General features: G+C 42.8%; 1 protein-coding gene across 2 annotated transcripts in view; it reads left to right on the top strand.

Moving 5' to 3' along the window:
• Rhobtb3 (Rho related BTB domain containing 3) overlaps window positions 1-14,831 on the top strand; it is a 56,218-nt gene that overhangs the window by 29,431 nt on the left and 11,956 nt on the right. For both annotated transcript variants that reach the window (XM_051182763.1, XM_051182762.1), the window contains exons 7-9: window positions 2,910-3,022; window positions 6,848-6,968; window positions 13,429-13,602. In XM_051182763.1, coding sequence (XP_051038720.1) covers window positions 2,910-3,022; window positions 6,848-6,968; window positions 13,429-13,602 — 408 coding nt within the window. The remainder of the gene's footprint in view (window positions 1-2,909; window positions 3,023-6,847; window positions 6,969-13,428; window positions 13,603-14,831) is intronic.

Raw genomic sequence — 14,831 nt, 5'->3', positions numbered from 1 at the left:
TCTAATTTAATTAGAATGAGCTTTCTTCAGAAGGCTTTTTACAGATGATCTTTCTTCAGGTCAATATAATGCACAAATAGAATGGAGAATCAATCTGGGCTCCATTGGTTTCTGAGGCATTTGATACTCTGGGCATATTTTTTTTGAATGTATAATATTTATTGCACAGGGTTTAGGGAGGTGGCAGAAAAGTTAGCTACAAATTCAATGGAAAATCTCTTGTCACTGTAGTCATTCCAGGCCATTAGAGGATGGCCATGGGGCTAACATATAGCCCTGTGAGGTATTGGTGTCAAGACTTGATACCTATAATCACCCATGCATTAGACAATTACTAAGCAGAGTAAAAAGCTGTTTCATGATGCTCTGAGTAGGCAGTATCTTCAGCCTTGCTTTGTGTGATGTCTTGCTGTCCAGTCTCTGTCCCTCTGGTGTCCACAAACACTTCTGTTTAAGAGTCCCAGAGGACTCTGCTCAGCACTGGGCAGAGGACACTCAGGGAGCCTGGTGTCAGCAGCCAGGAGGCTGTGAGAAGGAAGATGTGTGTATTCAACACACCAAGATTTAGTAAGAACAGGAATCAAGGGCAGTATCAATGACCATGGCATAGGCATCACACAATCACTTCTTAATACGGGGTTCCTGACATTTTTATACAGACCTTTTGTCTATGTGAGCATGGGAGGTTTTCTGTAAAGATAATCCAAAGAATTTGTCAGATTATGAAAAGATGATGTGTGCCCAGTTAAAATGACTAATACTAAATAAAAGGGAGAGGATGCAGATAATCCTTAGACACTCATTCTCTGGAGTCTGAAGAGGAAAGTGATCCAGTAGGGAAGTCAGAGTAGAAGAGTTGTCATAGGTAGGAGTAGGCAATGGCGAGCTAGAGTCAGGCCAGCACCTATGTGAGCAAGTCTACTGTGTTTGTAATGCACATTTCCAAGGTCTGTGAGACCATGCTGTTAGCTCGGATTTGGCTATGCTGTGAATGTTAATATGATGGAAATGGCAAATGCTGCTGAAGCTGGAATGAGAAGGTAAGAAGCAGAGGTGAGAATGGACAGGAATGCTGAGGGCTATAGCAAAAAGTAAGTGATGGAGAGGTGGCTGAGCGCTTAAGAGCACTGCCGGAGGACCCAGGTTCCATTCCCAGGACCCACATGGTGGCTAACAGCTGACTACAGTTCCAGGTGGTCTAATATTCACTTTTGGTCTCTTTAAGCACTGCACACATGTAGTATGCTTACTTACTTGCAGTCAAACATTCATACACATAAAAATAAACCAATCTTTAAAAAACAATTTAAAAAGTAAGTACTAAGAGCACCAAGCTGGGTTCCAGAGCCTTCGGGTCAGGTCCTTCTGGTTGGCTTTGGTTCCTGTTGGCAGAAGCTGATGGCAGAGACCTGCTTGATGACCTGCACCGCTCAGTCCTCAGTGTCAATCATGAGGGCATCTGCAGAGTGATGGATATGTACAGTTATGCTTGAGGACCAGGAGATCAGGAGCAGATAGCAGAGAGGTGAAATGACCTCCTTGAAGTCACACCAATCATTAATGGCAAGAGATGGGGTGTGGGCCTCCTTACTTACTTGTCCATGGCATATTGTTTTAACTGTATTTGTAGGGATTTGACCTCCTGTAAATCAGGAGGATAAAGGTAATCCCTTGTGTGATGGTATGAATTAGAATGACCCCCCCAAAGCCTCATATATTTGAATGCTTAGTCACCTGGGAATGGAATGTTTGAAAGGATTAGAAGGATTAAGAGATGTGGCCTTGTTGGAGGAAGTATGTCACTGGGGATGGGATTTGAGGCTCCAGAAGCCCACACCAGGCCCACGCTCTCTTTGTTTGCCTGCCTGACTGCTGTTCAGGATGTAGCTCTCCGCTGCCTTTCCAGCACTGTGTGTGCTGCTATGTTTACCACTGTGATGATAATGAACTAAAGCTCTGAAACAACAGGCAAACCCCCAGTTAAATGCCTTCTTTTGTAAGCGTTGCCTTGCTCTTCACAGCAATAGAACAGTGGCTAAGACTCCTTGGAGCATCATGGGCAGAAATCATACTTGACATTTTAGCTTGAATAATAGGATGGCTCCCGAAGATGAACAGTCATTGGGGAGCAGGGGGAGTGCTTAGGCCATGCGAGAGGAGCATTTTCGGTAAAGGTCATCTTTTGCTCAGCAGAGTGGTAGGCAAGAGTGAAGGAGCCCAGGGAGAGTAGCTTTGATGTTGGCCAGGATGGAGACAGAGTTCAGGAGAAGACCTGCTGTTGCTACAGTGGCTGGCCGGACAGGTAATGAGCCAGAAAACCACCTCCCCGACTTTCTCCGGTTCGTTTTGGAGAGTTACAGGGCAGGCATCTCATCTGAGCCTGGGTAGGATCGCATATTTGCAGGGCAGCTTTCTGAACGGGGTAGGGAGGGTGGGGGAGTACTTTGCTTTCCACTAGTGGAGATGTCATTCAGCCTGGGAGCCATACTGGCCTTCTTCCTGGGAGCAGATCACTTTTCACAAAGGGCTGCTAGCAAACACCTGCTGTGGGAATGGTGGCTGTTGGGGAGCAAGCCTGTTCAGATCCGTGGTTCTCAACCTTACTAATCCTACAGCCCTTTAATACAGTCCTCATGCTGTGGTGACCCCCAACCATAAAACGATTTCATTACTACTTCATAAGTGTACGAATCATAATGTAAGTATCTGTGTTTTCCAGTGGTCTTAGGCGATCCTGCAACCCCAAAGGGGTCTCAGCCTACAGGTTGAGAACCACTGGTTTAGAGGCTGACAAACCGATTTATGTGTCAAACACACACTTCACTAAAGAAGGATGCAGTCATAATCTAAAGGAAACTCAGCTGCCCATACCTCTCACACAGAACATTCTGATACATAATTCCTTACAGGTGCTTTTCAGTGGGAGGAGCTGGAAGAAGACATCAGGAGGAAGCTGAAAGATTCAGGGGATGTCTCCAGCGTCATGGAGAAAGTTAAATGCATTTTAAAAACACCAGGAAAGGTAAATACTTTGACTGTGAATTGTAACGGGTATACCTTGATTATTATACCACTGAGTCATCAGCAAAGATAAATAATTCATAGATATAAATGTTTTGCCTGTGTATGCGTTTAAATATGTTAAAATATTTGAACAGACACATATATAATGTTTTAAACAGAAACATGTATTTCTTACTAAGATTTAATTTATGTAAGGATTAACAGTATGTGTGACTCATGTCTTTGAAATGTTCGTTTGTGAATGCTGCCTTGGGAACAGCCCGCTGGAGCCCTGGGAACACACACACATCCCATGTTGGGAATGACAGGCTCCCTGGCTCCTGCAGCTGCAGCTGGACCTCTTGGGGAGTAGGGCTGTTCCCGTGTGGACTTTGAAAGTTTTCAAGCAATATAGCTGAATAGACAGTAGAAGAGTCCCTTGAGTACACAGTCAAAATTATAAACTGGGTTCAGGGTTATAAAAATACTGATGTATGACCATAAAACTCCAGTGATTTAGATTATGCAGAGTCTGTAAAGGTTTTAAAAGTAGATTTGTAAAACTTTAAGACAACTGTATTACACAATTTAGCCAGTTTATTCTTACTTTAGATTCTGTGTTAAGCAAATTGGCTACGGTAGATAAAAAGGTAAGCTGAGTACAATGCTTAGCAAAATATAAGTCCTCTTTAAATAGAAGGCAAATATCCCTTTACTTTTTTTAACAGATGACTTATTGCTACAGTCCACATTGATAACATTTTAAAGCTGATAATCAAAAGATGTAAACCGTTTTTCATTTCTTCTCATTTTTCAAATTTGTCCTTACTTTGATTTAGTGTGCATATACACATGTACACAGTTGTGTGTGCCCAAGAGTGCACCCGAAGTTGTGAGGACAGCTTGTAAGAATGGATTCTTCCTTCCCCTGTAGGTCCAGGGATTAAACTCAGATAGCAAGTGTCTTTACTCACTTCTTTACTCACTGAGCCATTTCTCTGCCCCTCTCCCTTTCTGTTTTTTTTTTTTTTTTTTTTTTTTTTGAGGAAATAACTCATTAGATAGTCCAGACTGACTACAGACTCTCCGTGTATCCCTGATAGTTTTTAACTGGCGCCTTTATACTTTACCTTTCCTGGTGCTAGGATTGCGTATGTACAACCATACCTGGCTTGCACTAGTCTTTTGTGAAGATTATTACTTTTCTTTAGTTGAGAAAAAAGTTCAACAGAGAATCACTGAATTAAGGATGAGATACTCTGTTTCAGTACTCCATGGGGCGGGCATCTGCGGGCTGGCCAGCCTTACTCAACTTACTCTTCCACCGTTATTCAACTTACTCTTCCACCGTAACCCAACTGAGTAAGCCTTCAAAGAGGGACACCGAAATGACTGTGCTCTGTTTATCAGACACTCTGTGGGTTCATGTACGAACCAGGGGGAAAACTCTCTCTTCCCATCTCTCTCTCTCACCCATCCTAAGTACGTGCTGTGTATCTCTAAGATTCACCGTGTGCGCGTTCATAACCTTCATCTTCGTGGGATAGGCAGTCTTGCTGGTGTTCCGAACCCGTCTTTTCCTTGGGTCTGATTCAGTGCTCGTTCCTTCGTGGTACTTTGAGTACCATCACCTCGGACCGATGACGGGAAGTCTGGACTGTGATTGCTTGACCCTGAACTAATTACCGCTGCACAGTGGGAGGACTCCTCCACCGCTACGTACTTTCTGTTTTTCACGTGTGTCATAGAAATGTAACACTGAGTTAGCACTTGGGAGCATGGATTTCAGTTCCCAGTCTGCTGTGAATTATTACGATAGCACTGGGCAATTCAGGCTTTCCTAGTAAACTGGGGATAAAAAAAAAAGATACTTGAAGTCCCTGCTAGGTCTCATTCTGGGGTGGGTTTTGGCTGTCCCTCTCTACATGTGTCAGCCACTTGCATCCAAATGCCAGCTCCTCCAGTGGGTGTTGTGGCGGGTGTTGATCCTCACATGGGGGATAAGAACCTTTGTTGCTTCTTGCCCTTCTGTCATGCTTCTGGATTTCATGCTGGACTGGGCTTTTTCTTTTTCCTTGTCAAGAGGATTATATCATTTTCCTCCATCACAAAAGGTTGCAAACTTCCCTCCAAAGTAGATTAGCACAGGTACACAATTAGGTATCACTTATTCTTATTGCCAGAGTTGGATATGTGACTTCTTAAGGATAAAGGTTCTTGATTTCCCCAGCTGGCCGAGCATGAGCATTCTAATGAGGATGAGATTTGGAATACCTCCAGAGAATGGACGGAATCATCAAGAATGACTAAACATCCAGGTGGTGTACACCTTTAATACCAGCACTCTGGGAGGTAGAAGCTGATAGATCTCTGTGAGTTCAAGGCCAGCCTGGTCTACAGAGTGAGCTCCAGGACAACAAAGGCTACTCAGAGAAACCCTATTTTAAGAAGAATAAATAAATAAATAAATAAAAATAATTTTGATAATTACCATAACTACATCATTCCAAATTAGGGGTTATGGCCATGCAATTTAAGATTGCAGCCTACTTTGGGCATCTCTTCTTGAAAATGCTCTTAAGAGTTGTTTTATTTCACTGTAAAGAAAAATTACAGAAAATACAAAAAAAATGATGAAGGCAAGGAAGGGAGCTGGCGTTGGGCTTCTAGAATAGGGACCGGGGGATGTCTGGATAGACTCAGCAAATGACAAACTGCCAAAGCTGGGGTGGACAAAGTTCCTGTGAGAAAAGGCTGGCAGCTGGGCTAGGCAGCAGGTCCTGTTGATATGGGCAGAGTGTCTGGAGCTGTAGACCCAGGACCCCAGGGGCTTTCTGTAGGTTCTAGTAGTCTTTGCTGCTTAATAAATACATAATTAATTAAAATAAACAATAAGCATTGGAAAGTTGTATTCAAATGGAAATTTACCACTCTGAGACTTTTTAAAATGGTCATTCTTTAAGGGGAAATGGTGACCTGCTGGCTGTAAAAACCTTGTGTGATAGGGAAACACAGGTCTCCTTCCTGTTGCATCCATCAGTGGCTCTCAGGGATGCAGGGTACCCAAGTTCCCATGTTACGAGCACTTTCCTGCCAGCCTGGTCCCAGAGCCACGTCAGTCCCAATAACACACTGAGATTCTATTAGTTATAAAGCTGTTGGCCAGCTCTGTCTTAAATATTGACTCATTTCTATCGATCTAAGTGTTTCTACATGGTCTTATCTACTGAGAGAACCAGACTCTCGTCCTCTCCTCCTGAGATCACATTGAGACCCCACTATGTTTCCCAGAATCCTCCACCTCGGCTAGTACCACCTACCTTGCTTTCCTATTGGTCAACAGTGCTTTATTCATTAACCAATAAGAGAAACATATTTACAGAATGGCACCTCCCATCATCTCCCCTTTTATGTTTAAATAAAAAGAAGGGTTTTAACTCTAACATAGTAAAATATATAACAAAACAGTTGTTAAGAAAGAACTATAATTACAATATTAGTTTAATAGCATTATCAGGAATTAAAGAAAATATTCTATCATCTGTTTCTGGTGCAAGTGATTTCTCCCCGAATAAACATCAGTCAGCCTATATTGTGTCCCAGAATCTTATTTCCCATGCAATACTCCCTGGTCACCCTAAGCCAGTTCCTGTACTGTGTGCTCAGTGGCCTGGTGCTGCTCACTGGCAGCCAGCAGATGTAGTGCTTGAGGGGAGGTTCCCCTCAAGAGAGGTGACTAGAGGTGCCATCACGAGGCAGTCGTATCTTCTTGTCCGCAGTTTTCCATGTGTGCTATCAAAGCCACTAAGCAGCCTCCCCCTGAGCTTGTGTTTTCTCCTCATAGATCAATTGCCTGAGGAATTGCAAGACCTACCAAGCCAGAAAGCCTCTGTGGTTTTATAATACATCGCTCAAGTTTTTCCTTAATAAACCGATGCTTGCTGATGTTGTCTTCGAAATACAAGGTATGGCTCACACTGAGTTCATTTCTCACTTGCCGCCATCATATCCAGTTCAACTTTACATACCTGGGATGGAGGAATTAGTGTTCTCTGTTGCAGGACATAAAGTGATACCAGCTGAATTTTAAGAAAGCCATTTTATAAACTAAGAAAAGGAATTTATATTTCCTTAGTGTTTTCCCTTTGTGTATATTTCATCTACTTTCCGGGATCCGCAGGATCTTTAATTTGACATTTTGCATTTTCATTGTATATTTCTTTGAGAACCTGTTTTGTTTTTTAATTTATTTGAACCCAGCTGTCTTAAAAGCACATTATCTCTTGCTTGGTTTACTCAGAGTTTTAAAAACATCATTGACGTCCACCAGGCACCCAGTTATTGCACCCACAGTTATTGCTGGATGGGTTCCCGGAAGCACTGTGGGAATTCTTGTCACCAGATCAACTGAAGACCACCTTTCATCTCTGTGGGGAAACAGTGCTGACTACTTTTAATCAAGCTGAGTCGTCTTAGAAGCCCATTACTGATTAGTGCACGAATAATTCTGGCACATTAATAGACTAAATGCATAATCTTAAAGATGAATTGTCAGATCCCTTCAATTACACAAGGGTAAAAGGGGTTGTTTGCAAATAAACTAAGTAGAACTTTAGATGGGCCATTGTGAAGAGGGAGAGGTAATTTTCAATTCGGGGTGGGAATATGTGGCAACCTGCATAACATTTACTTTTCAATATCTTTCCCCAGAAAGATTCTCCTCATTTTTAGTTTTGGTCACATGTCCAGAGAGAGGGGGGGAGGGGAGAGGGGGAGAGAGGGAGAGAGAGAGAGAGAGAGAGAGAGAGAGAGAACAAAATCTAGAAAATTGAATCTAATCTTTCCCCAAAGTTCTGTTGGCAACACCCTATGCGAGCCCGGAACTCTAAAAATGGCCTTGAGATGCTTTTACAACATCATGGTGAGGGAGGGAGCCACCAAACTGCCATAGACTATCTATAGGTTAGAAGACCTACAGCTGAGTGACCAGTGGCATACTCCCATTAGTTGCCAAAATGAAAAGTCCAAAATGTCTGTCCCAAGCCAGCTTCAGGTGACCCATTGTAGGTGGGTAAAGTCTCCCTAGAGGGCTGGGGAGTGGTGATCACAGAATTAACTCCTAGAGGAATATTGTTGATGATGGCCATTGTGGGAAGTGCATGGGTGTTCTGTAAACCAAAGAAACACCAGGACAGATAGACAGACAGCTAAGCAGCTTCACATTCCATCTGGAAGCTCTACACCCATTGTTAAGAAGAAACTTAACCTGTAAATTAAAAGGCCTGTCTTCCTTCCTTTTTTCCTTCCTCCCTCCCTTCTTTCTTTTCTTCCTTTCTTTCTTCCTTCTAGAGATATTTCTTTTTTTCCTTTTTTTCCCCCTCTATGTAGCTTTGGAGCCTGTCCTGGAACTCCAGGCTGGCCTGAAACTCATAGAAATCCTCCTGCCTCTACCTCCTGAGTGCTGGGATTATAGGTGTATGCCATTACCACCCAGCCTAAAAGGTGCTAAATTAGTAATCTCAAGTCCATTTTTGAAAGATAGGGTAACAATTTCTGTTCTGAGGAAGAGAGCTGATATCATGAGGTGGCAGAACGCTCTTTCCCAAATGACTTCTTACTGGTTGCTGAGGTCTGTCTGTTAGCCACATCCATGACATACAGCTGATTGGTCTCAGGCTGACCAAACTCTGAAAGATAAAAGTTCTGGGGTCACATGGCAGCCTAGGGTTTGCTTTTCGTAGGGGATAAGTGTGGTGGTAGGTTTATCTGAGGTGTGTGTGGTGAACATACAAGCACTGTTCTGCATCTAAGCTGAGGTGTGTTCTGAGGAATTCCCTCCTAGACCTGTGTGTTAAACCGGTTGGGCATTTGTGGGTCTTCTGGGTGATGCTTCCCGCACAGTTCTATGGCCAGGGTTAAGCAACTTCTTGCCACTTTCACAGTATTTGATAGACATCATACACGATACAGTCAGCCTGACATACATTTATTTATTTGTTTGTTTATTTATTTATTTGACGGGGCCTCACTATGTAGCTCTGGCTGGCCTGGAACTCACTCTTTAGACCAGCCTGGCCTTTAAACTTACAGAGATCTGCCTGCTTCTGCCTCCCGTGTGCTGGGATTAAAGTCATGTGCCACCACACCTGGCCATGAAATTCATTTCTTAAGGTATGGTCAAGTTGTAGTCATTTTGGCTGCCCCTCTTTTTTTTCCTTAAGTAACCTAGGTCTCCTTAGTTGAAGTTCTGGGTGTTCTAAGCCCCTCAGTTATTTCACTGAACCCACAGAGGCCAAAAGAGCATCAGACCTCATGGCACTGGAATCACAGCCATTCATGACGTGAGGGTGCCAGCAACCAAAGCTCTGGCAGAGCATCTGAGCGCTCAGCCATCTGTCCAGTCCCTCATTTAAGATTATAATATAAACCCTCCCATATACCCTCTCTGTTCACCAAATTCATGGCCTCTTTTTTCACTAATTGTTATTGCATGCATATGTGTATGTACATATATATTCCTAAATATAACCTGCTCTGCCCATATAATGTTACTTGTATGTATGTTTCAGGGCTGACCATCTGGCACTGGACACAAATTGGTGTGACCTTCCCTTGGGAAGACCATCCCTCTAGTTCCCAGCTTTCCTCATCCCCTCTCTGTTCCCTGGGGAGGGTGAGGCCTTCCATGGGGATCTTCAAAGTCTGTCACATCATTTGGAGCAGGGCCTAGGCCCTCCCCTGTGTGTCTAGGCTGAGAGAGTAAGGGAAAACATTCTTATATTTAAATTGATTTATACTAAAACTAAGACAGACCCTTTGAGTATTAGTTGGATAATACCTCTCCCTAAATCTTAATTATAAAACTTTTTATAAGGGTGTAGTGGAATCTTAGCTAAACATGTGACCTTTTTCACTACACATTTTACCTAAAATATTTGCAATACAAAGTATATTCTGAAAAAAGTCACAGTTATGAGGTAGGTGGTTTATAGCCAAATGTTGCTTCAGCATCTTTAATGCAGATTTAGGAAGTGATGAGGAAGAGAAAGAGAAGAATGACATTAGTGTTCATTTAGACGTAATAATTTTCTTTGTACAATAGCTCAGTCTTTGGTCCTTCACTTCAGGTGTGATCATGGATAGCAGTGTGATCACGGATAGCACCACCTCGTGACGTTTTCAGAGACTAAATGAGGGGCAATGGGTCCAGAGCCAATACATTGCTGCACTCAGATGAGGGAGCAGTGACAGACCGAAAAGGCCTGGCTGGGATTTGTGCTGAGATGGATGCTTATATAGATATGGTTTTGTTTCCTCCAGTTTCTGGCCCTTTATTGTTGACCATAGCTACCAGGAAAGAAGATGTGGTAGAGTTTGCTAAGTGAGCTTGAAATTTTAACAGACATTGCCCGTTCAAAATGTGAAACACTGTTGTCTTCTGGCGTCTAAATGGGGACTCGGATTTCCACTTGGAGTGGCTGTGAGGTTGCAGTTGTGACGTGGACTAGCAGAGTCTGAAGTGTATACTCACTCCGTTCCTCTTCCCTGCAGCGTCAGCTGAAACTGATGGGGCCTGGGATGTTTTACTGTTGAACCCAAGCTATAAGGCAACAACCACAATTGGCTGGTGTAGACGCGGGATACGAAACCCTGACATGGAGTATTATTTGTGTAGTAGAAATATCTAGAGCTAAAGCTAAATTACTGTTGGCAAGTATGCAGGAATGACCTAGGACAATGGGTTCCTTTGCATTTGACCCCATTTGACATTTGACAGGAAATGCTCTTTAACAAAAGCACATTCCTGTCCTGCTTACTTAGCACTGAACATGTTAAATTTCTCCGGAGGTGAACAAGTGTCTGCTTTCTTTCCCAGAACGAAACCAAGTGTCATTCCTAAATGCCACTGCTGAAATCTGAAATAATAAGCAGGTGCAACGAATACATTTTATTTCAGTACTCAGTCACAAAGATCATTAACAGCCTGCGTAAAGGGAGAAGAAACTGCCTTTGTAGTTGTTTCGGTCGCGTTCTTTTTCTTAGAAAAGTTATCTGAAATTGTAACATGAAACGGGTATGATGGGAAAAAATAACTGGCTTTGGCACTTTCAAAGAATATGTTTATCTTTTAACAACAGCAAAAATGCCTTTACCAGCAATCAATTGCCAGTCAGCTGTTATATAGATGCTGTATTATATTCTCTTAGTATTTGTACAAATATACTGATTAACATAGGTAACTAGGAGCTGGAGAGATGGCTCACCATCAGCAGCACCGGCTGTTCTCTAAGAGGACCCTGGTTTGGTTCCCAGCACCTGTGATGACTGAGGATCTGAAGCTGCCTTCTGGTCCTCCACATGCAGCCCCGCACCACACACACTGAGTAAAACAAAACAATAGAAAACAGGTAACTGCTGTCGGGTACCTGTGTTACATTTCCACAACATAGGTTTCATAACACTAAAACAGTTATTTAAAGAGTTGCCAGATCATGTTCCCTTCCTGAAAATAGGATGGTTTTCCATCCTAAATTGAAATCTTCACATGGATCCAAAAATCATATGGACATTTCTTTCTGTGCCACATCTGCACCATGCCTGTAATCTCAGTCCTTGGGAGAAAAGACAGGCAAATTTGGGGGCTTGCTGCTCAGGCAATCTAGCCAAACAGAGTTCCAGGTCAATGGGAGAGCCCGTTTCAAAAAACTAAGGTGGAAAAGATATTGAAGAAGACATCCTAATGTCAGCCTCTGGCATGTGTACCTGCATGTGCAAGCACACACACACACACACACACACACACACACACACACACACACACACACACCTTGATGAAGGTACTGAACTTGGTTTTACATTTTCAACGTTGTCTTGTAACATTATCAACAGAAAGATCTGTTCAGATTTCAAGCCCTGCTTATGAAACCCATCCCTGCCCACTGTCCACTTGATATTTTCAGTCAATTCTAGTTCATTTACTTAACTCACATGATAGACCATCCAGTGTGTTTAAGCCATCCTTCTATTTTTCAAATGATGCTCTGTTTATCTTGAAATAGTTTAAATCCTAAAATCATAACTCAAATTTCAATTCCGATTTGAACCCCTTGTTAATTGGTCTCTCCAAACATATCCACCATGCCTTAATTATGGAAGCTGACCCTTTTGGTAGATAATACAGTAACACTGGCTGGGAGGGTTGTGACAAGTACAGGAAGGCACAATGGACAGATGATGTTTGCTGGTAAGAGCAGGATGCTCGCAAGCTGTCTCCTTGCTCCTGGTGGGGATCTGGCTGGGCAAATCTCATCGGCTCAACTGGTAGTGGGTGGTTCATGAGCCCGAGGAACTATCAGCCTCGGGAAGCTTCTCTGAGTTTAGATGGACCTCTTTTCTTCCTAGGACAAGAAGCATTTTGCTTGGATTTAGAGAGGCTGAGGAACCTAACAAATTGGATATTTTAGAGAAGAATATATACTTGTGATAAATGTTAGGAAATTGCATGATACATGAGTAAATTATTGGGCATAAAATAGTGTTTGGCTCATGTCATTTCTCTCTGGAAGGGGGCAATTTTGTGGTTCCCACTGATCCTGGGATCCTCTGTAACTATAATTCCTCCTGTGCCCTCCTCAGGAGGTGGTGTCTTCCATTTCAGGCACCAGGGTGGTGGTGGCCATCAGTGGAACTAAAGGCTGTTGTGTGGGTGCATGGTTTCCTTACATGGTATAAATTATAACCACTGTTTCACTCACCCCACGTCACCTGTGACCCTATCTGGTGCTGTCTTGGTGCATTGAAACAATAGCTCAAGAGCTCAGCAAAGTCTCCCTAGAGAGTCAGTTTGGTGAGCTTCCATGTCGGGGGTGAGCTCAAGGGCATCACAGTTCAAAATCTGTCTCAGAGAAGGCATTGCTTGTATATAATAAAGGTGGCGTGAGCATGTGATCACCGTTCCTAAGGTCTAGGCTGCGCTCCTCTTGTGAGGTTTGAACTGCTTGTTTGCTTCTGCTGTGTCCATTTCTAGCGTGGGGAAGCCTGACCAAGACAATTGTGAGTTGGCTTGTGAAGAGCAATGGAGCTGTTTCCCTGAGAGGAACATGGCAGAGGTGGCAGTATTTCAAGCCAATTTGGAGGGTACGTGCTTTGTTATAAAGACACAAGGCAAAGTCTGTATTTCAGTTCCTTGGACTTTAGGAAATCTGAACTAACAAACGTTTGATTTGTCAATTGTTGGGTTCAAAGGCAAGTTTTGAACTCTTTCTGCTTCTCGGTTGCTGTAAGAAGCCCCTGAAACCGTGCCCATTGTCTCCGTGTGTGGTTCTCAGAGCAGCCCAGCTAGTCATGGTCAGTGGCTCTCCACTTAAACACACTGCTAACTCAACAGCATTATCGTGATTTCGTTTACCCTTTCTCTCCTTTCAGGAACAACTGTGCCAGCCCACAGGGCCATCCTGGTGGCACGGTGTGAAGTGATGGCAGCCATGTTTAATGGTAATTATATGGAAGCCAAGAGTGTCCTGATTCCAGTTTATGGCGTTTCCAAAGAGACTTTCTTGTCATTTTTAGAATACTTATACACAGACTCTTGTTGCCCAGGTACGCAATGTGCATGCTTGCTATAAGATAACATGATTGTTTGTTTGCACTCTTTGATAGTTTGCGTTCTATGAACTGTGTTTTGTTTAAGGTCCATCAGTTGATGTCATGGCATTTGCTAAGCAGTTAGGAGGTTATGTAGGGAAAGTATTACATTTCCAGTTAGTTCAAACGGAAGAGCAGGGGTCAGGAGCTCACGCTAACATCAGGTTATTGATTACTCTAGATGCCTGAGATTAGAGGCGTTTAGGGAACCTAGTGGGTGCTCTCATTTTAGAGTTTGGGAGCACTAGCTCTTCAGCCAGAAAAGGACTAGACAATAGCTTTCGTAGTCTTCACATCTGGTTGAATGTTTTCAGGACTTTTGATACTGTGAGCCTCCTGTGGTCACCCAGATCTGAGGATGTGGACCTTTAAAGGCTGCTACTGACTTTCAAAATCAGACCCTCCTAAACCTGGCAGCTCTGAAAACTTTGCTGGGATGCTTAGGATCTATTTTTATAACTAACCACAGGCTATCTTTGGCCATTATACATTAGTAATGTTAATAATAGTGAATAATGTGTAGCAGCTACAGATCATGGGAGATTATTGTAGATAGCACAGTCCTTTCAACAAGGCACAGAAGCCTCTTGGAGTGTTTTATTCCATTCTGCCACCAGATGGCGACGTTCTCAAACACAGCTGGAATGAGTGCCACATACACTGGCCACTTGTGGAGATGAGGCCTTGGTCACAAAAGTCAGCAACGCTATGGAAAGAAAAAAATACACCTTTCAGATTGTACCTCCCTTTAGATTCCCTGCTTTAATTTTTCAAATAGGAAATTTTTCCATGTTTGCTGTTCCAATAAAATTTGAGTAAGCCGTGAATGAAAGGACATAGTTTCCAAAAGAGAAAATTGTCTCAATTTCCCAGTTAGTCATGTTTTGGAGTTGTTACTGCCAGTATTAATAAGGACTGGCTTGTTATTTTTGCTTGGTGAAAATGAAAGCACTGGCTCTTAGTGGAAATAAATACTATTTTCTTAATACTGGAAATTTGAATAATTAATAAAAACTTTGACCATTAGTTTTTTGTTTGTTTGTTTGTTTGTTTTTGTTTGGGGGGTTATTTGTTTTTTGTTTTTTAAGATGTACCAAGCATGGTGGCACACACCTTTAATCCCAGAACTCAGGAGGCAGGTGCAGATGAATTTCTCAGTTAGAGGCCAGCCTGCTCTACATAGT

Source organism: Phodopus roborovskii, unplaced genomic scaffold (genome assembly GCF_943737965.1).
Source record: "Phodopus roborovskii unplaced genomic scaffold, PHOROB, whole genome shotgun sequence".
Taxonomy (NCBI): domain Eukaryota; kingdom Metazoa; phylum Chordata; class Mammalia; order Rodentia; family Cricetidae; genus Phodopus; species Phodopus roborovskii.
Note: the sequence above shows the minus strand (reverse complement) of the source record. Positions and strands in the feature narration are given on the sequence as shown.